Raw genomic sequence first — 21,792 nt, 5'->3', positions numbered from 1 at the left:
AAAGATGACAGTCTGAAAAGAGCGGAAGAAATGAGGAATCCATTTTACAATGACACCGCAGTTTTCAAGAGATGAATGAAATGGTGGCCCGGCCTGGTAGTCCACTTGGACTCTTGCTCTACCGCATACTGGCTGGTGACTGAGGAAGTTATTTAACCTCATGATTGTTGTGAATATTAAAAAAGAAAATGGTTAGCAGCATGTCCAGCATAGAACAACTAGTACCCAACACAGTGTGGCTGTTGGAAGCCAGCTGAGTTAAATAAACTGGTAGAAGACTCAGTCAGTTGTTTCTTGAGTATTCATCGGGCTCAACATTCCAGCAACTGGAGAAGAGAAAGCAAATGGTCGTGAATACCCAGTGTTGGAACTGGCAGAAGATCAAGGGAAACAAAGATGTCAAGTGTGCTGTTAAATTAGACACGGTTAAGTATCATGGCTGGTCGGAAAGTGAGCCAAGCAGAGCTGGTATAGTGAATAGGAAAATTTGGGGGGCCAGAGGTCCAACAACAGGGAGTAAACAGACTGTCCAAGAGAAATTTAAGGAAATGGGGGAGCTATAAGGTAATTGGAGCCAAGTCAAGGTAGAACAGCCCTGAGTCCCAAAGCTGGGCTGTAACCCATCCGGGCTGCAGTAGAAACTGGTTCTGACCTGAAGATTCTTCACTGCACGGCTACATGTTACCCTGCACCAAACTTGCAAGACTACTAGACCTTCCCTGCCGGTGGAGTTTTCTACAGTCTAATTTATAGGGCCACTTAGAAGAAACCAGTCTCCTTTTACAGAGTTTGGGAGAAAAGAAACCAGCCTGTGTGTGCAGCGTGAGCATGAAGAGCAGTTTGGAAATGGTTGTAAATGAAGAATGATGATAATGATAGCAGCTACCGTTTAATGAATGCTTCTCAGGGGCGGCCATGTGCTGAGTCCGTGGTCGCTGATTAGGTCATTGTGTATCTTATGACAGATCTTCCGGGTAGGGGCTATTTTTGTCACCGTGTAGTAGATGAGGAAGAAGTTGGGTGTTTGAGCTGGGTCTTAAGCCCTAGTCTGGCTGAATCCAAAGCCTGTTTAGCCATGAGCTTGAACCGTTTTTATCCAGGGCCCTGCTGCTCTTCACATTCTTAACACTGTAGAAGTGGAAGATTCGTTTACCTAATTGGAATCAAATCATAGTAAATCTTGGTCCTAGAGAATGTACCCCAGCTTTGCTTTGCTTTCCTTTTCTTTCTTTTTTTTTTTTTTCCTTTTTTTTTTTTAGAACCAGAGAGAAAGAAATCACAGGGCCGGGACTATAACTTGGGCTTCCCGAATCTCCCAGTTCAGGTCTCTGCTTCTCTGATTGCCATGGCCCAGAGAATGGACTCTAGGTCTTCTTGTCTTATCAGATCACAGTTGCCAGCAAGTGTCTGCATAACCTAGTCAGCACCTTCCTTCTTAGGAGAACATGGGGACTCTCCACAAGTAGCCATGTACGTAGGAGTTCTCCTGGACACACATGGTTTCTGGTGCTCACTGCAGTGACTGGAGAGTTGGAGGGTTCAGGCCTTACAGAAAAAAGAGAGCAGAACAGTCTGGGTAACTGGAGTTACTGGGTTCTCTGGGTTGTAGGGTTGATTTGACTTAGCAAGTTCTCATACAAACCACAGTTTTTAGCCCTAATCTAAACAGACACAGGGCGCCTGGGTGGCTCAGTGGGTTAAGCCGCTGCCTTCGGCTCAGGTCATGATCTCAGGGTCCTGGGATCGAGTCCCTCATCGGGCTCTCTGCTCAGCAGGGAGCCTGCTTCCTCCTCTCTCTCTGCCTACTTGTGATCTCTCTCTGTCAAATAAATAAATAAAATCTTAAAAAAAAAAAAGACAGAAACTGTGACTGAAAATGTCTAAATGTTAAAATGTTATTATTCAGAAGCCCTTGAGATCCCTGTGGATCGTCGTCATGAGCATTAAAATGCAGCACGGAAGACCCCTTGCTTCAGCAGCTCACAGGGTAAAAGGAAAATGAACACCCAGAGTGAATAAAGATTGAAAGTTGAAGGGGCTGAGAATTAGCATGCTGGTGCGTGCTGCTCAGTCGAGCAGCTGGCCTTGATCTATGGGGGGAGTAAGGAAACAGCTGTCTCTGTGTCCTAGCCCCTTGTTTCTCTCCTACAAGGGCAGGTTGTGGGGTATGCTGATGGCAGTGCGGGAGGAGGATTGGAAGCTGTATGGTTCTAAGGGGGCAGTGCAGTGATTTCCAGTCAGAGGGAAAGCCTCAGGCCTGACAGTTCTTTTCTGTGAGTCCGAGAGTCCATGAGTGCCCAGGCACAAGGTTCATGGTTCTGCTTTTTAAGTGTGTTTCCACTAAACATTAAGCCTGTCAAGGCTTTACTTCTTCAGCGGCCAGCTCAGAAGCTACCTCTTCTGAGACTCCTGATTCCAAGTAATCACACTTTCCTTCCTGCTCACTGTGCATCTGATTTATACTTTTCTTAAGGCATCTATTAATTTTTTTTTAAAGATTTTATTTATTTATTTGACAGAGATCACAAGTAGGCAGAGAGGCAGGCAGAGAGAGAGAGAGGAGGAAGCAGGCTCCCTGCTGAGCAGAGAGCCCGATGTGGGACTCGATCCCAGGACCCTGAGATCATGACCTGAGCCGAAGGCAGCGGCCCAACCCACTGAGCCACCCAGGCGCCCAAGGCATCTATTAATTTTTAAATAATTAATTCTAGTCATTTCTATGTATGCTACTTTCTTCCAATAGCTGGTAAGCCCATTGAGAGGTCAGTGTCTTCAAATCTTGGGTGCCTCTTGAAGGCAGACATTTTGTACCTGCTTATTGGTGGAATGGGTATTCATAGCCACAGTTCTGGGGCCCATCTCTCACTCCAGCCTTCTCACTATATTACCTTCTGTCCCTGCCTTCTGCTGTCAAGAGTTGTAAGGATAACAAAGGCAATGGATATTCGTACGTGTCATGGATGCTGTCTTTGGTGATCTTTCCGACAAACCTGTGAGCAGCCCACCAACTAGCAAACTAGTTGGTGGGCTCATCTGTGAGTGAAGCACTTTGTAGTGGATCCTGTGTGGAGAATAGTAATTGTTAACATCTCTTGAGAGCTGACATGTGCCAGGTGTGGTTCTAATTGCTTAACACATATAATTTAATTCTCACAACAATCCTATGAAGTTAGCACTCTCAGGACCCCAGAATTATGGATGAGAGTTCTGGGCACAGACAAGTTAAGTTAAGAATTTGCTCAAGAGCTGGCTTGTGACCAGTACATTATATTGTTACCACCTCGTCCCCGAGAGGCCTAATACTATTCTGACTTTACAAGGGACCACTGAGTAGTTCTTTTCCTACTTGTTGATTTGCCAGGATATGTAGCTTAGTCTTGGATATGTTTTTTTTTTTTTTTTTTAATTTTTTTCTTATGGGGAAGAGAACACTAGCTTATTAAGATCCTGAGGATCTTCGATCTTGACAAGCTTTTCAACCACCAAGGTGTCTTTCCTAGGGAATTGCCTGGGTGAGTCATGTAATCATAAGAATTCCTTTTCATGATTTCTTTTACTCTATAAAGTATTGGTAGATTGTGTTTTCCCTCATGGGATTATGGCCCTCAGAAATTTTTCCTCTTCACATATTTCCTCCTTCCATAAGTTTCCATTCTTTCTTTCTGCCCACTTCCTTCCCCAGGCATCTGTCTGGTATTGAGCTCTTGGCATGTGTCTCTCTTTCTTCATTGATGCTAGCATGAATGGGTGGCTGTTAGACAGGGCCTTCACTGTCAGCTCCCACAGCAGCAGTCAGAACATTCTCTGTGGCCTGGGTTCCAAGGTCCACCCAGGCAAGCGTGAGCCAGGCTAACTCCCAGTTCTGGATTCCAGTGTTTCTCTTTTGTTGTTGGATTCTCCTCCCTCCCCAAAATATTGTGAAATAAGGAGCCAGATGCTGACAAGAAGAAATAGAAGCCCGCATTCCTGTTACCAAAGTCTTCTTTTTGTATTCAGATGCAGTCAGAGGAATGGCACCTTGGGCCGGAATCTGTAGGAAACTGCCATGTGGATATGGTCTGAGAGGTAGCAATTTTGACTCTCCCCATCTGGCTGTCTTAGGTAGTGCCATTGGTCTGAACCACCAGTAGACAGTCACGTGTCATCCTCTCCAGCCCCACTTTGCAATGCTACGGGTCAGCTCTGTTCGGGTGCCCAGTTGTCATATGTGGAATTCAGAGTCCTAAAGTCATGGCTTGCTGGGGCTGAGTTAGGCTGGATGGAACTCTTACGTATGTGTTTCTTCTTCCCTAGAGCAGTGATTCCAATTGTTCAGTGCTTGTTTAGTGCTCTAGACCTGACCTTTGGGGTATAGAGTTTGTTCGTTAGGGGTATGAAAATCCCAAAGCAGTCAAGTGTAGAGGAAGGAGATGCCAGAGTGCATACTTCTGGCCTCCTGTGGATAAGTAATCAGAGCCATAAAGTGCAGCTAATTGGCTACCCCTTGCAGCCTCAGCAGGCTTGCCAAAAGCTGAACAGACTGTGGAGACTGAACCATTCGTCTTGAGAAAGTAGGGTGAATGGAACCGTGTCCCTGCTGAGAACTTAGACTGATGGGCTCAATATGAGAACTGGTTGTTGGGATCCTTCCTGCAAGGCTGTCTTGGAAGAGCATTGTGGGACTTCGGCATGGTGCCTGGGGCAGTGAAGACTGTGTTTTCGTGCATTGTGTTTATCAAAGTGTACCCCTCCTCACCCAAAGACCCTATTCAGTCATGGAATTGAGCTTCCAGGGGCCTTGAGCTGTAGGCACGCTGGTGAGAGAGAGTGGGTGTACGCAGGTGGTAGCAAGAGAAGCACCCAGGCAGGGATCTGCAGCAACCCACTAGAGGGAGAAGTTTGCCATCACAGTGTGGTGGAGACTTGGATTCTCATCACCATTGTAACATAAAAGGGATTTTTAAAGACTTCGCAGTCCATCCTACTTATTTTAGATACTCAAGCCCCATAGGGTGAGATCAGTGCCAAGGCCACACAGCTGAAGAACAGCACAGCCAGGACTAGAGCCAGGTGTTCCAAAAAGCCTAGGTTAACATCTTCTCTTCCACCACCTTAGACAAGATAGATTTCTCATCTGTAAAAATAATTGAACTTGATCCTTTGGGTTCTAAGACTTGGGAGCTTTGGGCAGACTAGGGAACCATTTGTTATCTATACCGTTGATTCTACTTATAGAGATAATGACATTGAATATTAGCTTAGGAATGTGAGCTAGTCCTGGGCGCAGGGTGGTTAAGCTATCCTGCAGATGTTTGTGAAAATCTCTAACAGGTCTGAGGTCACGAAGGGCGAGCCCCTTGGGTGTCCCGGTGTGATACTGATGTTGGATTCTGATTTAGTCAATTATTTATGCCACTCCAGGGCAGAGGTGTTTGATACCTTGGGTGAGTATACAGTAGTGGTTGGCCTCATGAACTGGTAGTGTCAGATTTCTGGGCTGTTGAGGAGGTCTTAAGAGAACTGCAAATGTCTTCTGGCATTGACAGATTAGACCATTTTGTTTTCGGTGGATCAACTGAGGTTAAACTTAAACAAATAGGAGCAGCTGGGAGGCTTTGGAAGGAGTGAGATGTGCACATTCTCCACAAAAAAAAAAAAAAAAAGAAAGAAAGAAAGAAAGAAAAAGAAAAAGAAAGAAAGAGAAAAAAAAGAAAAAAGAAATAAAAGAAAAAAAAAAGTGAAAAAAAAGTGCTCCCTGAGGAAGGAAGGATGAGGCGTGGAACCCTGCACAACCCCCATGTGAGGAAGGAAGCGGTTATTTCTCTGCTGTTTTGTTTTGCACGCTTAGTTAAAGAATTCCAGAAGTTGCAGGTTGTGGATCATGACCTCCATTTTTTTCCCCTCTGTTGCTGCTTGCCAGAGGAAAGGGGGGGCGGGGTGGGTGGCTCTAAATAACACTTTGGCCTTTATGGAAATGTATCAGATGTTCCAGGAGTCTCGCCTGCTTGCTGGCTCACTTTCTCTCTCTCTCTCCCTCTCTCTCTCTCTCTCCCTCTCTCTCTCTCTTTCTTTCTCACTTTTACTCCGTGTTTGCTCTCTCCTTCCTCGTGTCCTTTCTGTAGGATATAGCTAGCACTTCTCGCCTTATATAGCAAGGTCTGGTCGTTAACGTTAACAGAAACCTAACAACAGGGAAGGCTGCCAGATAGCATTAATCAGGCCAGTGTTTGGAATTTCATAAATGCTCTGACTTTGGGTACAAATTGAACATTAAGTACAATACGAAACTGTTTTCTTCCTTCCTCTCTCTTCTTCTCTCCCGCTGCCCTCTTTCCAGCCTGTCCAGCTTGCTTCTCTTTCTTTCCCTGTTGTTGAATTCCTCAGCCCTGCCGTCTGCTCACTGCATTGGAACTTTGTTGATTTTTGCCACGTTTAATTTTTGATTTCTCTGTTTCTCTGTCCACTCCAAGACCACAGGCGGAGCAGCAGTAGCCGGAGCCAGGACTCTGCGGAGGGGCAGGACGGGCAGGTCCCAGAGCAGTTCTCAGGTCTTCTCCACGGCTCCTCCCCGGTGTGTGAGGTGGGACAGGACCCTTTCCAGCTGCTCTCTGCCCCTGGCCAGAGCCATCCAGAAGGGTCCCCTGCACAGGGCGCCTGTCACGAGGCCAGCATGCAGCTGGAGGAGACGGGTGTACATGCTCCTGGAGCCTCCCCGCCCAGTGTCCTGGACCAGAGTAAGAGAGCAGGTTACCCGGCTGGCCTGCCCACCACCAACAGCCAATCGCACCCCAAAACTTTGACTCACATGGCATCTCAACACCCTGGTGGTGCTGAGGAAGAAAGAGACCGGAGTGGGGCTAGGAGCCGAGCCCCTCCCACCAGCAAACCCAAATCTGAACTCAAACTCAGCCGCAGCTTGTCCAAGTCTGACTCTGATCTCCTGACCTGCTCACCCACGGAGGACGCTACAATGGGGAGCCGGAGCGAGTCCTTGTCCAACTGCAGCATCGGGAAGAAGAGGCTGGAGAAGTCGCCCTCCTTTGCTTCGGAGTGGGATGAGGTAAGGCCATGTGATGTCAGAGGGAGCTGGGCTGGCCACAGCCCACCACGGCTCCCCTGTGCGCCGACTCCTGGGACCAGGACTTGTGGGCCAGGCTTGCCCTGGTTCCTTCTCACTGTGACCAGAGTGTTTCTGACAGCCGTGACGAGGCAAGCCCCAAGTTGCCAGGCAGGGGATCTCATTGCCCAGATGGCAGAGGAGAAGTCCCTTCATGGTTAAACTGGAGGGTGGTGGCCCCAAGCAGAGTTGTTCTGAGGGAGAGGCGGTGCCTAGAAATGACATGCTGTTTGGAAATATTTGGATCCCCTTAGCCACTATCCAGGGAGTTGTGCTTATCCTGGAGATTCTTACAAAGAGCCAGAAAACTTTGCATCTTCAGGAGGAAGAGGGAAGACTCAGAGTCAGCTAGGACGGGGTCAGTGGGTAGGCTTTGGGATAAGCTACTGAAAGGGGATCAGAGGGGGTTTTTCTGTTCTCCGCTCCTCCATGACTGTTCCTGCTGCATTCCCCTGGAAGACCAAACTGCCTCTCCCAGCAGAAGCATTCCGCCTGGCCCACATTCCCAGGCTCGTGAGGCAGAGGGCTAGGTGGTTGGAAAAACAGAGAGATTAAAGAAGAGAGAACATTGGGAGTCTGAGGCCCAGGTTAACTTGCATAACCACTGTTCTAGAATAGTTAGAAATATGTACCCGAATATTTTTCAGTGACCTGTGACATGTCTTGCTGGGCACAAGAATGTGTTTCTCGAAGATTGGTAAACACCCAGAGAATGTTAAAGTGCTACCCTTCCAGGCTTCTTGTGGAGAGAGAGCTGCCTTTGAAGGGAACTGGGTCTGTCTCCCAGGAACATTTTCAAGAGATGAATTTAGCTCGCGAAGAGGAGGGCAACAGTGCAGCTGACGTGCCTGTTTGAGTGATCTGTAGACTAAATGCTCTACCCAAGTCTACTCAGGTTGCAGCTGCAAAGTTATAGAAACCAAAGTGAATCCCATTCCAGGCGTGGGAACAGGGTGGGGGCAATTCCTACAGCACTCTTATCTCCAGATAAGATGAGCTTAAGAACTCTTGTGTAGTCCGGACTGAAGAATTCTGTGCAGTACAAAGTTTTCACTTTTCACTCATTTAGAAACCAAGGTGGAGTGGGTGAGCCTGGATTAGACGCTAGACCACTTAAAGGAAAATCAGTTTGAGTGACAGAGCTCCTGGCCGGTGGGAGACTACCCACTAGGATCTGTGTGTCTGTAGGAATGTGTGCTTTGCTTTTGCTTTTCAAAACACGCAACATATGGGGCGCCTGGGTGGCTCAGTGGGTTAAGCCTCTGCCTTCAGCTCAAGCCATGATCTCAGGGTCCTGGGATCAAGCCCTGCATCTGGCTCTCTGCTCAGCAGGGAGCCTGCTTTCCCCCTTCTCTCTGCCTGCCTCTCTCTGCCTACTTAGGATCTTTCTCTGTCAAAAAAATAAATAAAATCTTTAAAAAACACACACACACAACATAGAGTTTTACTCATTTACAGTCAAGTATAGGATGAGGCAGTTCACAAGTAAGAGAAGTGCTGTGTGCTCTGAAATGGAAGGAGGGGCAGATGGAGGAAAAACATCAGTGGGAGTGGGGAAGGTGGAGACGAAGGGTGGGAGGGGACTTCAGGAAAGATCCCAGAGACTTGGAATGAAAGAACCAAATGTTTTAGGGGAAAACCAGATTTAAGCTAGGGGATGAAGAAAGGGCACTTGTGGAGAGAATAGTGTAAGGGAAGTTGTGGAACTGGAGAAGCTTAGGTCATTTGGTTTCTGTAAGTAGAGTTCGTATAGGGGAGCATAAGGAGTAACGGTGTGGGGTGGGGGTGCGCCTAGCTGGCTCAGTCAGTGGAGCGTGTGACTCTTGATCTCAGGGTTTTAAGTTTGAGCCCCACGTTGGGTGTAAAGATTGCTTAAGATATAAAATCTTCAAAAGAGATAGGGTAGAGAGATTGGGATCACATAGTGGACTGAACACGAGGCTAAGAAGTGAGTGTTTGGTTTGATAGCAAGGCAGTATATCAGAATCCTTCAAATGGGCTGGCAGACAGCTTTACCTGTCTTATGAATTACCTCTTCTTTTTGGTTCCATCTCCCCAGCGTATCTTGCACCCAAGAGGTCAGTAGTGCCAGGTGATTGGCCACAGGATTTCCATGCTCTGTTAACACACATCACGGCCAGCCCGTCTGTCCCATGGCCTCCACCATTTCCTCCTGGAGGAGGAACACCAAGTCACTGGAGCACGGCCCAGCGTCATTGAAGTGGGCTGTTTGGGCTAACGCACTAGTTGTCTCTTGGCCCCATAGCTACAGGAGGTTCATATGCTCCTGTTTTGTTGCAGGTAGAGCTTGCGGGTGGCTACCGTGAACTCGGGGGCTGCTTGAGGTCTGTGTGTCCTGGGCCAGTCTGTGATGTGACTGAATGACTGGAAGCACTGTTGCACTTTAGATTCAAAAACCTAAGAGAACTGAGCCCTTATTGGAAGGAATTCAGAAGATCAAGATTTGTCCTTTGGAGATGATTCACAGGACCCTTCTTGCATGATCCTTCATCATTGTTTTTGAGTCATATTATACATGTTTTTCATGGTTACCTCTGTCAAAAGAGAAACTTCAGAAGTGTTTCCCCCAGTGGTTGGCCCTAGACCCAGGCCTTTGGCAGACTTTACCAGAATGGGTCATTAGTTAATGGCTGCTCCCCACCCCACCCCTGACAGGTGCCTGATGGCTGCTGTGCCGTATCTTGCACTTGATTTCTTTTCTTTGTCATCACTTGATCCCCAGGAGGTTGGGGAAAGCTTCTCAGAAGGAGCTTGGTTCCAGCTCAGCTCCTCACTGTGGGGCCTGGGCACTTGTGATCTCGGTGCAGATGGATATGTGGGCTGGTCTGCCAGACCGCTCCTAGAAGGCAGTGCGGGCTAACATGCAGGGCTCAGGATCCAGAGTCAGCAGACCCAGCTCTTAGCCCTGGCTCCACCATCCACTCCTCCTTGTCACAGGAGTGGACTTGGGAAGCCTCAGCGTTGTTAGTAGTACTTGTGAAACAGGCAGTCAGGTCTGTGTTTCAGAGGCATGGTTTTTTTTTTTTTGTTTTTGTTTTTGTTTTTGTTTTTGTTTTTTTTACCAGTTAGACATATGTTTAAGTGCCTAGCCCAGTCCCTACTATGCATAAAGTATTGAATAAATGGTAACTATTCCCATTATTATTGTGCCTGGAGCTTTGGAGAATGGGAACTGAGGCACAGAGTGTCTTCAGAACTTAAGAAAGGCAGAACTTGGGGCGCCTGGGTGGCTCAGTGGGTTAAGCCGCTGCCTTCGGCTCAGGTCATGATCTCGGGGTCCTGGGATCGAATCCCACATCGGGCTCTCTGCTCGGCGGGGAGCCTGCTTCCCTTCCTCTCTCTCTGCCTGCCTCTCTGTCTACTTGTGATCGCTCTCTGTCAAATAAATAAATAAATAAATCTTTAAAAAAAAAAAAAAAAGAAAAAAAAGAAAGGCAGAACTTTGGGGGGCTTGTCTGGTGCTGCAAGGTGACAGGGAAGCCATGGCGTTCAGGCCCCTTGCCTGGTGAGGTCCTGTATGACCCTGGCCCACCCCAGGACAGAAGAGCCTGCCCAGCTGGGAGGGGAGGGCAGTAGCCCCACCCCACCCCATTCCACCCCACCCACCCCTGCTTTGCTCTTTGAGAAATTCACGAAGCTTTCTGCTAACTCTGGGAGAGGAGAGAAGTTGGAGCGAAATCTGCGGCTCTTTCTACTGTTTATTTTTCAAATGTATTCTTCTATATCATGGCCAACGGTGGCTAGTTGATGGGATGCTTGTCAGGGCTGTTGTTCTGTAGCTGGGGGACGTGCACAGCTGACAGACTGGGAGTTGCTTTTTCCAAATACAGACCGCTCCTTACAGGTGCTTCGTGCCGCCCTTGGGTGATTCCCCAGAACAAGAGGACTTCGGAAAGTTGGCCTGATTAAGGGGAACCTCTGAGATGGCATCCGTTATGACACTAGGATTCTCCCTAGTTTCCATTAGATTTTTATAAGCAAAAAAAAAAAAAAAAAAAAAAAGAATTTACTTTGAAAAGTGCTCCGCCTAAGAGGAGATCAAAATCCAAGCTTCAGTAGATGCTTTCTCTGTTCACCAGTCAAAAATCAAAGCACTCGTTATCTTGGTGATGCCTAATAGAATAGGGGCATAACAGAAGGTAAACTGGACAACTGTCCTTCAGTATAACTTTAAAAATACATAGATTAGGAATGGGAAAATCACCTACATCTCTCTACAGGTTAGTCTCTGTTAACATTTGACGTGTATCCAAATTTGGGGTATGAGTGTATTTACCGATTTATAATTTCTGTCTTACCAGTTACGGCAACATCCATAAGACCTGGATTCAGACCTGAGTTATGAAAGGCACAGTGTGGTATTGTGTGGCTGTGTCAGAGGGCTGGTTTATTCGTTGGTGTTGAAGCTGTCTTCCAGGTCCCTGTCGGACACCTTGCAGGGTATCTTCCAACTGCCCTCAGGCATGTTCCCTCTCCTTCTCTACCTGCCTGTGCCCCAGAAGGCTCATCTGTGTGGCCTGCATTGCGAGGCCAAAGGAATCCTGGGTTGGCTGTGTCCCCTCCTGAAAGACCAGCTCTTCTGTGAGGGACCTTTCCCTAAAGCTGCTGTCTCTGGGTTCTGATAACAAGTCCCTCCCCTGGATGCTTCTAGCCTGGGGCTCCTGGCTGTGAGTCCCTCTCCTTACTTGTTGATCTCTCTGTACCCTGTCCAAATATGTGTAAATAATCCCCTTATTAAGCTTTTTTGGTTGCCCGGTGTGCATGTGCCGTCTTTTTCCCGAGGGGACGCTGAGCCATACGGACATTTTGTAGTACTATTTCTATCCTGCTCAGGCCAGCCTAGATGGCTATGTGCTGGAGCAGTAAAAACAGCTCGTGCATGTAAATTGTAAATCTTCATTTGCAGACGAGCCAGAGGTGTGGATATCCAGGGTGCTAAGAAGCAGAAGAAATTGAGCATCTAACTTGAAGCCTCTCCCATGTAGGAAGCCTTTTCTCTTTTCTAGAGCTGTTGGTACATCAGTGTCTCAGCTGTGTGCCCCAGAACCACCATCTCCTAGATGCATTTCCATCCCATCTCTGCACTGTGGGGCGCACCCACAAGGGCACGCAGCAGCAGTTAATGTCCGAATTAAGTACCTCCTAAGAAGAACAAAAATAACCTTCTGGTCAGATTGTGGCTTGAATGTATGGTGTCCTTGGGGTCAGATAGGTCTCTCCCATAGCTGCCTTTGAATGAGATTGAAATTTATGAAAGACAAAAACTGCAGAAGGCTGCTTGTCTACTTAGCATAAACATTTGAGTAATTTAAAACTTGGCTGAAAGCTTAAATGATAAATTTGTGTTTTGTAATCAGTTTTCATAAATATTAAACAAGTGGGAAATGGATAAAGAGCAGGGATGCGTGCTTTGTGTGCATTTTGTATGAGCTGTTCTGGCAGGGGTTTTGGGGCACCGTTCGGTTCCACCTGAAATGAATGGTAGCTGAGAGGGGACCCTTGGCTCTGGGATCCCTCAGTGAGCAGTGAAGTGGCAGCAGCACAGAGGGCACCCTTCCAGGCCCAAGTGCCCTGTCCCAGGCACCCCACCCTTCCGCCTGTGCTGTCCAGTTGGAGGCATGATGTCATCAAGGGAAGAGCTGATTGGTTCAACTCCACAGAGGCTTGGGTTGATTTTAACCCTTGTGGGTTGGGTGTGCTAGAAGAATGGCCTCTGCTGTTAAATAAGGAGAGTGGAGCTTGAGTTTGTGCTGACAGTGGCTAAACTTTCTCCACCACAGTCTGCAGTTTGTTTTGTTCTTTATCATAGAAACAAGCATACTGTGTAGTCTTCCTGGCTGAGCATGGTCAGCCCACTCTAGACAAGAATGTGAGGGGCTCCTGGGTGGCTCAGTGGGTTAAAGCCTCTGCCTTCAGCTCAGGTCATGTTCCTAGGGTCCTGGGCTCAAGCCCCACATTGAACTCTCTGTTCAGCAGGGAACCTGCTTCTTCTCTCTCTCTCTCTGCCTGCCTCTCTGCCTACTTGTGATCTGTCAAATAAATAAATAAAATCTTAAAAAAAAAAAAAAAAAAGAATGTGATATACTCCTATCCCTGAGGACAAATCAGAGCGTGGACCATCTATTTCGTTATTGCCCCTGTGTACACAGGAGTCACAACTTTTGTTCTAGAACCTCAAGGTTTCCCTTGGTTTTAAGTGGCCTGTTAAGATTGAGGGCTTTTTTTGTTGTTGTTTTTATTCCAGTATTTTAAAAAAATCTTCATTTATAGGCAGTCCAGAAGAAACTGTTTTGCCTTCCTGTCTGGTAAATCCAAGGGATTTTGGTGAGCCCTGACTTAAAAAGATGCATATGGGCATTTCCATGGCCTTGACGGTAACAGAACCCCATACACAGTATTATGAATAAGCCAGTGTTAGTCCTGGCTCTGTAGTTAGTGAGGAGAGGCCTGGTGTTCTTGACCCCTGCCACATCCCACCAGACGGTCCTTGGTGACATCATGCCTCCCAGTGGACAGCCTGCCAGCAAGGGCAGGGTGGCTGGCACCTGGCCAGGAAGGGCGCCCTCCCTGCCGCTCCCTCTTTACTTTGCATGGGGTTCTGGGGGACCTGGCTATTATTGTCCCTGTCTACATCTCCCTGCTTCCCTCTCCTCTCTAGCTTGCTTCCTGGCTGCTTTCCTACCTCTTGACTCCTCCTGCTTTTCTTTTCATTTCCTTTTTCCCCTTTGCTCGTTCCTCCTTGTTCCTCTGTGCTCTTTCCTGGCTTTTTACTTCCTCGGTACTTTCATTTACTTTTCTTTTCCTCCTTTTCCTTCCTGGTGGCATCAAGGAGAGGTTTTTCTGATAGCCTTTCCTCAGCCTTCTCTGCCTGAAGGGTTTTTCTTGTCTTTTGTCTTTTAAACCTCTCACCCGTGTTCACTTGTTGTTACATTCTCCAGAGCATTTTACTGCTTATGGTCTTAGCTCTGCTTCCTCACCCCCATTACAGACCCATCCACACTGTCTGACCCCTGTCCTTTCAGAAACGGCCTGGTTCCACTTAGCCCCATCAGCACAGCACCATCAAGGACCAGGTAGGGATTTTGTGGTATTTGTGAAATTGCCAGAAGATGAGAACTTCCCTCTTGACTCATTTTTGTTTCCTTATATTTTGTTGTTTTCAAACGCCAGACCAAAAACTTGGGTGCCAGTGGATCTCAGTGAATATATGAGGAGAATTTGATCTTTAATGACAGTGCATATAGATGTCAAGAATCACAGGAACATTTTCTGGGACATTCTTTTTATGTACTTGCTTCTGGTTTTGTATCTGTCTTCCTTCTTTTCTTCTAGTAATGGCATCAGTTAGATACAGACAGAGTGATTTTATGTAATTTAGGCAATAGTAGTTAGTCATATTATTCTAAACAGTTGTGTTTGAGAATCAAGTAGAGGTATTTTCACAGAATTGACAATAATATAGAATCGAAGCATATTTTTATTAGAATTTTTCATTCATTCAACTAATTTGTTGAATACCTGCTAAGTTTAAGGTATTCTGTTATTCCAGTAACTGGGGATGAGCAGTGAACGAAACAGACAAAATCCTGTGCCTTGTGTAACTGACGTTCTAGAAAGTAGAGGGGAAAGAGAAAACAAGAAGTAAAATCAGAGTACGCTGGTTGGTGATAACAATGCTAATGAGAAAAAGCTGAGAGGAGGGATAGAGCCTGATGGGGATGGGGGTTGGGGCTGCCAGGGTGGGGCCCTCCGGGGGAAGGAGGGGGCGGGGTGGGGCGTGGCCTGAGCTGAGCCAGCAAGCTGCTTTCTGTTAGTGATTAATTTCTTCTGTCAGACAAATTGGAAATTCCATTCTACGCTTACATTGTCTTACAAATACATCTTAGTACTTGACTTTTACTTTTAACTTCCTCTTTTTAGCCACTGGCTTCTTTCCTTATCTTGGTCCCCCCCCCTTTTTTTCTAGTAATTTGTGTTGGGTGAGTTTTTATACATATTTGCGTACATGCATGTGTACATATGTGCATATTTATGTACAAACATATGTATGTTTTTAAGCTATGGAAGTAGAATGAAATCTGAATTTGCAAGAATTTCTCAGACTTGGGGGCGCCTGGCTGGCTACTTGGGAAGAGCATACAACTCTTGATCTGGAGTTGTTGAGTTTAGGCCCCACGTGGGGTGTAGAGATTACTTAAATAAATAAAACTTTAAAAAATTTTTTCTCAAACTTGTTCACTGTCGTTGTCATCCTGGGCAAGGATCATTGAATGGGTTGTGGTAGAAAGATTAGATTCTAGGTCATTGTTTTAGGAAATACATTTCCATGGACACATCCCATTTTCAAAGTGGAAATAAAATCTAAAAACCAGGATTATAAAGCAAGGGGAAGGAACTCCAAAATTATTTAGACCAGAAGATGGCCAAGAATCTAGAGAACAGAGATCCTATGAGAGGAGGACAGATGATTAGGTATTCAGGGAGTAGGGGCAGGAGAGTCTGAGTAGCCGCACCATCGTTGTTTTGAACTCAGAGATGGTGTTGGTACCTTGAAAGGCATCTTAAGGGCTGACGGCCTGATGACGCTGAAATGCTTCCTGGTACTAGTCAAGCCCACAGATTCCAAACAGGTCATTGTTGCTGGTTAGAGAGGGAGGTGCAGGGGGCCTCAGATATTGTCTGACCCAGGGTGGAATTGCAGAGGTCAGTGGACAGGGAGCTTCTCAGATCCCAGGTATGGAGTTGGTGTTTATGTGTATATGTGCACACATGTGTGTACATATAGGCTCTGTGTTATTTCACATGGTGAATTGTGTCCTATTGGGGGCAGGGAGGTGTCTCAGTTAGCCATGAGCAGGGACCGTGGCTGCCCCGTTAGTGAATGCGTGGTACATGCGGGCTTGGGTCTGGTTGGGGTCAAGATGCCAGGCATTGTGATGCCTCTGGTCTATCTGTGCTCCTGCCCAGATGACCTGCCGCTGACTGCTCTAGCCCTCATCATCTCTGGCTCACACAGAGCCCCTTGACGTGTAGCAAAACTACTAGCTGGCTTCCCTGTCTTCTCACAAGACAACTATGTCTCTGTTTGGGGTTTTTTTTTTCCCTCCATGAAATGAATAGGCCTAGAGAACTTTAATTTGTTTAGAGATTTGGTGTGCGGTCAGAGTGGCAGCTAAGTCATTACCGGGCAAGAGAGTGAGGGATGGGCTTTTTTTATTACATAAGACTGGAAGAAAGCAACGAATCTGGACCTCCCCTGCAACACAGAGCTCTTTTCTGGCCCGCAGTGTTTTCACCAGCACCCTGAGATGTGCTCTGTGCTCTCTCCCCCCTCTGTTTTCGTGGATGGCTGCCCTCCCTGCTGAGGGTTCCTTTACTTTTCTTTTTCCTGCTTTTTCCCATGGATATTCCCTTTTGAATGCCTCCAGGTGAGTAGCCTGTGGGCGAGAAGGATACTTGTGGCCTGAAGATCATGGGCAGAGCCGAGATGCTAAGCAATCTGTCTCAGGATCCCACTCCGTCTAATGACCCAGTCTCCGGCACCACAGGGCCCACCTGTCCATAACTCAAGGCAGTGTGTTTATTTGTCTGGACAGGTGGAAAACTGCCTAAGCTCGCTAGGGGCCTACAAATGACAATTTGTCTGGCAGTCTGTTCTTGCCTGTCCTGATTTAAACAGCCAGGAAGCCATCGTAAACTCAGTTGAAATGGTGTGGTTTGTGTTTGTGTTGGGGTTCCTTTCCACTTTGGAGCTAGTTATTTTCAGCAGGGCCTGCGCCAAAAGCCCCGTGAGAGGGGTGCCTTGTATCGGTTATGGGTGGGCAGTGCTGGAGTTCACTGACACCTGGAAGATGGATAACTCTGGAGAAGTTTATCTTCTGGGCCTGGCTGCGCCCTTTTTGCTGACCCAGAGGATAGGAGGGACCACCATGGAACCTGGGGTATGGTGGCAGAGTACTTAAAGGATAGAAATTGCCAAAACCCAAGGAGTTGACCTGTGCTCTGAGAGGGAATAGTTGATTTAAATAGCCTTCCCATCCAACTGCATATAAATGTTTAGGCAAAGCCAATGCTTGAAACGGAATTTTTGTACACTGGGGATTTTTTTTAAGTTATAATATTCAGTATTATATGGCTGAAATTTAAAAGGTACCAAAGAACATATAGTTTTTTCAGACACCCAGCTCCTCTCCTGAGTTTTTTAGTATCTTTCTTAGAAGTATTTGTGCATTTGTAAGCATTTTAGCCATGTCAGGTATTTTTCTTTTCAAGACAAGTGATGCCATATTCTGCATACTGCTTTGAACCTTCTTTCGTTTGATAGTTTATTTTTTTAAAATAATTCTAATTAAGTACATAAAGTGTTTACTTTTCTTTTTTATATTTCATATGATTCTACAGTATGGATATACTAATCATTTATTTTAAAAGTTTTCTCTAGATAGATAATTTGGATGTTACTCAGTTTCTACTAATTACAAGTAAGACTACAATACGTATCCTTATATAGTGTCATTTTAAGATAAATTTCTTGATGATCAGCATCTGTGTTAAAGGGTTTATGCATGTTAAATTTACTCTCACAGTCACAACTCCTATTAGGAGAGCCTATTTCTTGACACCTCACCAACCTGGGGGTGGTCAGCTTTTTAATCTCTTTTTGGTTAACAGATTGGTAATGTTATCCTGGTATAGTTTTAAAGGGGGTGTCTTTTTTTATTATGAGTGAGGTCGGCATCTTTTCATATTTTTAAAAAACTGTTTTTCTTTTCTGAGCTGCTTGTTCCTTTGCTTTCTCTTTCCTCCTTTTCTTTGTTTTGATTGCAGTTGTTGATTTGATCTGTTTCTTTGAATTTATAGAAGCTCTTTATGTTTGAAGAAAATAGCCCTTTATCTATAATATGCATTGTCTTTTGGCAGGGTTTTTAAAAATTACTAATGAGGTATTATTGACATACAACAGTATGGATTTTTTAACTTACAGAAATTTATTTAGTTTTTTTTAAAGATTTTATTTACTTATTCGAGAGAGAGAAAGAGAGGGAGGGAAAGAACAGAGGGAGAAGCAGCCTCCCCACTAGAAGAGAGTCTGATGCTGGGCTTGATCCCAGGACCCTGTGATCACGACCTGAGCCCAAGGCGGATGTTTAACCAGCTCAGCCACCCAGGTGCCCCAATATACAGAAATTTAAAATTTTGTATAGTTGAATCAATCTTTTCTTTAATGACTTCTAGATTTTGTGTCTTAGTTTAAAAAAACCTTCCCTGCTCAGTTTATAACACACACACACACACACACACTCACTCTCTCTCTCTTCTCTCTCTCTCTCTCTCTCTTTCTTATTTTCTTCTAGTACTTTCAGGGTTTTATTTTTCAGGTTTAAATCTTTGTTTCTTCTGGAGTTTATTTATTTTTTTTTTTAAAGATTTTATTTATTTATTTGACAGAGAGAAATCACAAGTAGATGGAGAGGCAGGCAGAGAGAGAGAGAGAGGGAAGCAGGCTCCCTGCTGAGCAGAGAGCCCGATGCGGGACTCGATCTCAGGACCCTGAGATCATGACCTGAGCCGAAGGCAGCGGCTTAACCCACTGAGCCACCCAGGCGCCCCCTTCTGGAGTTTATTTTTATCTAAGGAGTGATAAGCATCCTGTTGACTTTTTTCCAGCTTTATTTGAGGTGAGGTAAAATTATAAGATATTTCAAGTGTATAAGGTAGTGATTTGATTTACATATATGTTGTAAAAGGGTTCCCCTCATTCAGTTAATTAACACATCTATCACCTCACATACTTCACTCCTCCTCCTCCTTCTTTTTTGTGAGAACATTTAAGTTCTACTCTATCAGCAAATTCCAATTACACAATACAGGGTTATCAACTATAGTCATTTTGTTACCTAATTAGATCATCAGATTTAATACAGACTGAAAGTTTGTACCCTTTTACCAGCCTCTCCTTATTTCCCCTCCCTGCAGCCCCTGGTTCTGTAAGTTGGAGGTTTTTTTGGTTTTGTTTTGGTGTATTTTTTTACGAGTCCACATATAAGTGATAACATACAGTTCTTATCTTGCTCTCTCTGGCTTATTTCACCCAGCAGAATGTCCTCCAGGTTTTAGGTTTTGTTTTGTTTTGTTTTGTTGTGGGTGTTTTTTTTTTTTTAAGATTTTATTTATTTATTTGGTAGACAGAGATTACAAGTAGTCAGAGAGTCAGGCAGAGAGAGAGGAAGAAGCAGGCTCCCCGCTGAGCAGAGAGCCCGATGTGGGGCTTGATCCCAGGACCCCTTGACCATGACCTAGCCGAAGGCAGAGGCTTTTGACCCACTGAGCCACCCAGGCGCCCCTTTGGTTTTGTTTTTAATATGCTCCAGGTTTATCCATGTTGTAGCAAATGACAGGATTCCCTTCTTTTTGAAGGCTGAATAATATTCTGACACACACACACAGACATATATACATACTATATTATATTTACATAATTATATATAAATTATATGTATAGAAGTTATACATACGTAAGTGTACCTTATTATATTTCCTTACTTTATCCATCAACAGACACTTAGATTGTTCCCATACTTTGGCCATTGTGAATAATGCTGCTATGAACATAGGAGTGCAAATATCTCTTTGAAATACTGATTATTTCCTTTGGACATATAGCCAGAAGTGAAGTTCCTGGGTCATATGGTAGTTATGTATTTAATTTCTTGAGGAACCTCCAGACTGTTTCTCCATAGTGGCTGCACAGTTTGCATTCCCACCAGCAGTGTGCAGGGCTCCCTTTCCTCCACATCCTTGCCAACACTTTTTATCTCTTGTCTTCTGATCATAGCCATTCTACCCTGAGTGGGCCGATCACCCACTGAGGTTTGGATTTGCATTTCCTTCATGTTGAGTGAAGTGGAGCCTCTTTTCATGTACCTGTTAGCCGTTTGTATGTCTTCTTTGGAAAAATGCCTCTTTATGTCTTTTGCCTGTTTTATTTTATTTTATTTTATTTTATTTTATTTTGAGTTATTTAGGGAGAGAGAGAGTAAGTGAGAAAAGGAAGGGGCAGAGGGAGAGAGTGTCAAGCACAGGCCACACTGAGTGCAGAGCCCAGTGCAGGGCTCAACCCCACGTCCCTATGATCACAACCCAAGCTGAAATAAGAGTTGGATGCTTGGCTGACTGAGCCAGCCTAGGCACCCCTCTTTTGCCCTTGCCCGTTTTAAATTGAATTGGTGTTTTTTGTTTGTTTGTTTTTGGTTGGGTTTTTCTTGTTTTGTTTGTTTGTTTGTTTGCTCTTGAGTTTAGGAGTGCCTATATATTTTGGATATCAGCCCCTTATCAGATATGTGGTTTGCAAATATCTTTTCCCATTCCATAAATTGCCTTTTTATTTTCTTGATGGTTTCCTTCACTGTGCAGAAGCATTTTAGTTTGATATAGGGCCATTTACTTATTTTTGCTTTTGGTGTCAAATTAAAAAATCGTCAAGACCAAACAAACATCCTGCTGATTTTTAGCAACTATTTGATCTAGTCAACTACTTGATTCAGTTTTCCAGGTAAGAAAACTAAATTTCTAAGAATTGAAGGGAGTTATCTAAGGTGTTAGAGTTGATAAATGAAGAAGGCCAGTTGAAGCTACAGCTTCTAAGTCTTGAAAAAATTGAATTTAAAAAAGAAGTGAGCCAAAAACCTCCAACATACAGGGCCTGCAGGGAGGTGGAAATAGGGAGAATAATTAATAAAAGGCGTTAATTTACAATTACTGTTCAATTCCTCTTGTTTCTACCCAACTTATCACAGGACTTTCTTACTTTTCCTCCCCAACTCCAGATGAAAATGTTGTCATGCATGTAAAGGAAAGTGACTTGGGAGAGGGAACTCTTGAGAGAAAATATGAGTTTTTCATTTTACTGTTAAAGCTCAAAGCATTTCTTCCCCTTCCTGCTGTCCCAGATGGAGGACTCTTAGGTTTGGGATCTTTTCTGCTTTTGCTTTTATTTTGTCTCGGACTTGCAGAGTGATGTGGTGATTTCAAGTAAATTTGCCAATTAAGACATTGGAGGAAATCTGAATTACTGTGCCATCCACCTGCCTTAAAGATAGTCACTTTTGTGTCCTCTAAAAACACACTTCTGGCTCTTCCTTGGAAACTCCCAAGTGACCACCTCCGTGGTCTGCCATTACTTGTGTGAAATCTCGGGAAATCCTTTCTCATTTCCATCTAAGATCTGTGCCTTCCACCCCATTGGTTCTGGTTCTCCCTTGAGGATCAGGCACACTGTCCTGCTTCCTGGTTGTTTAGACATTTGAAGCTGCAGTTATGTCCTCCTGCTCTCAGACCTTGTTTCCTTACCAGGCACCCGAGTTCCTTCTCCTTTTCCTCAGATGACTTGTTCTCAAACTGCATCTGTCCCGACCGGTTGATGCATGCAGGTCAGCAAGTCCTCTGGAAGTTGTGTGACATCATTACAGATGACATTATACAGCACGATGAGATTTTACTTGTCACACGGCGCCTGATAATGCCTCATCAGGGAATGTGATTGCCTCCTACTCTCCTGAAAAATTAAGGGGATAAATGTGTCAGTGAGCCCAAATCAAGAACTGTACACGTGACCCCTCCAGAGCCCCTCCACCCTCATCAGGAGGCCTTCTGCAAAGCTGCTCTGCAAAGTAACG

At 45.2% G+C, this 21,792-nt stretch overlaps 1 protein-coding gene across 17 annotated transcripts in view; it reads left to right on the top strand.

Annotated features, from left to right (window-relative positions):
- Nucleotides 1-21,792, top strand: part of ANKS1A (ankyrin repeat and sterile alpha motif domain containing 1A) — a 178,563-nt gene that overhangs the window by 101,094 nt on the left and 55,677 nt on the right. For all 17 annotated transcript variants that reach the window (XM_082732322.1, XM_082732321.1, XM_082732315.1 and 14 more), the window contains one exon: nt 6,450-7,039. In XM_082732322.1, coding sequence (XP_082588448.1) covers nt 6,450-7,039 — 590 coding nt within the window. The remainder of the gene's footprint in view (nt 1-6,449; nt 7,040-21,792) is intronic.

This window comes from Mustela nivalis, assembly GCF_964662115.1.
Source record: "Mustela nivalis genome assembly, chromosome: 5".
Taxonomy (NCBI): domain Eukaryota; kingdom Metazoa; phylum Chordata; class Mammalia; order Carnivora; family Mustelidae; genus Mustela; species Mustela nivalis.
Note: the sequence above shows the minus strand (reverse complement) of the source record. Positions and strands in the feature narration are given on the sequence as shown.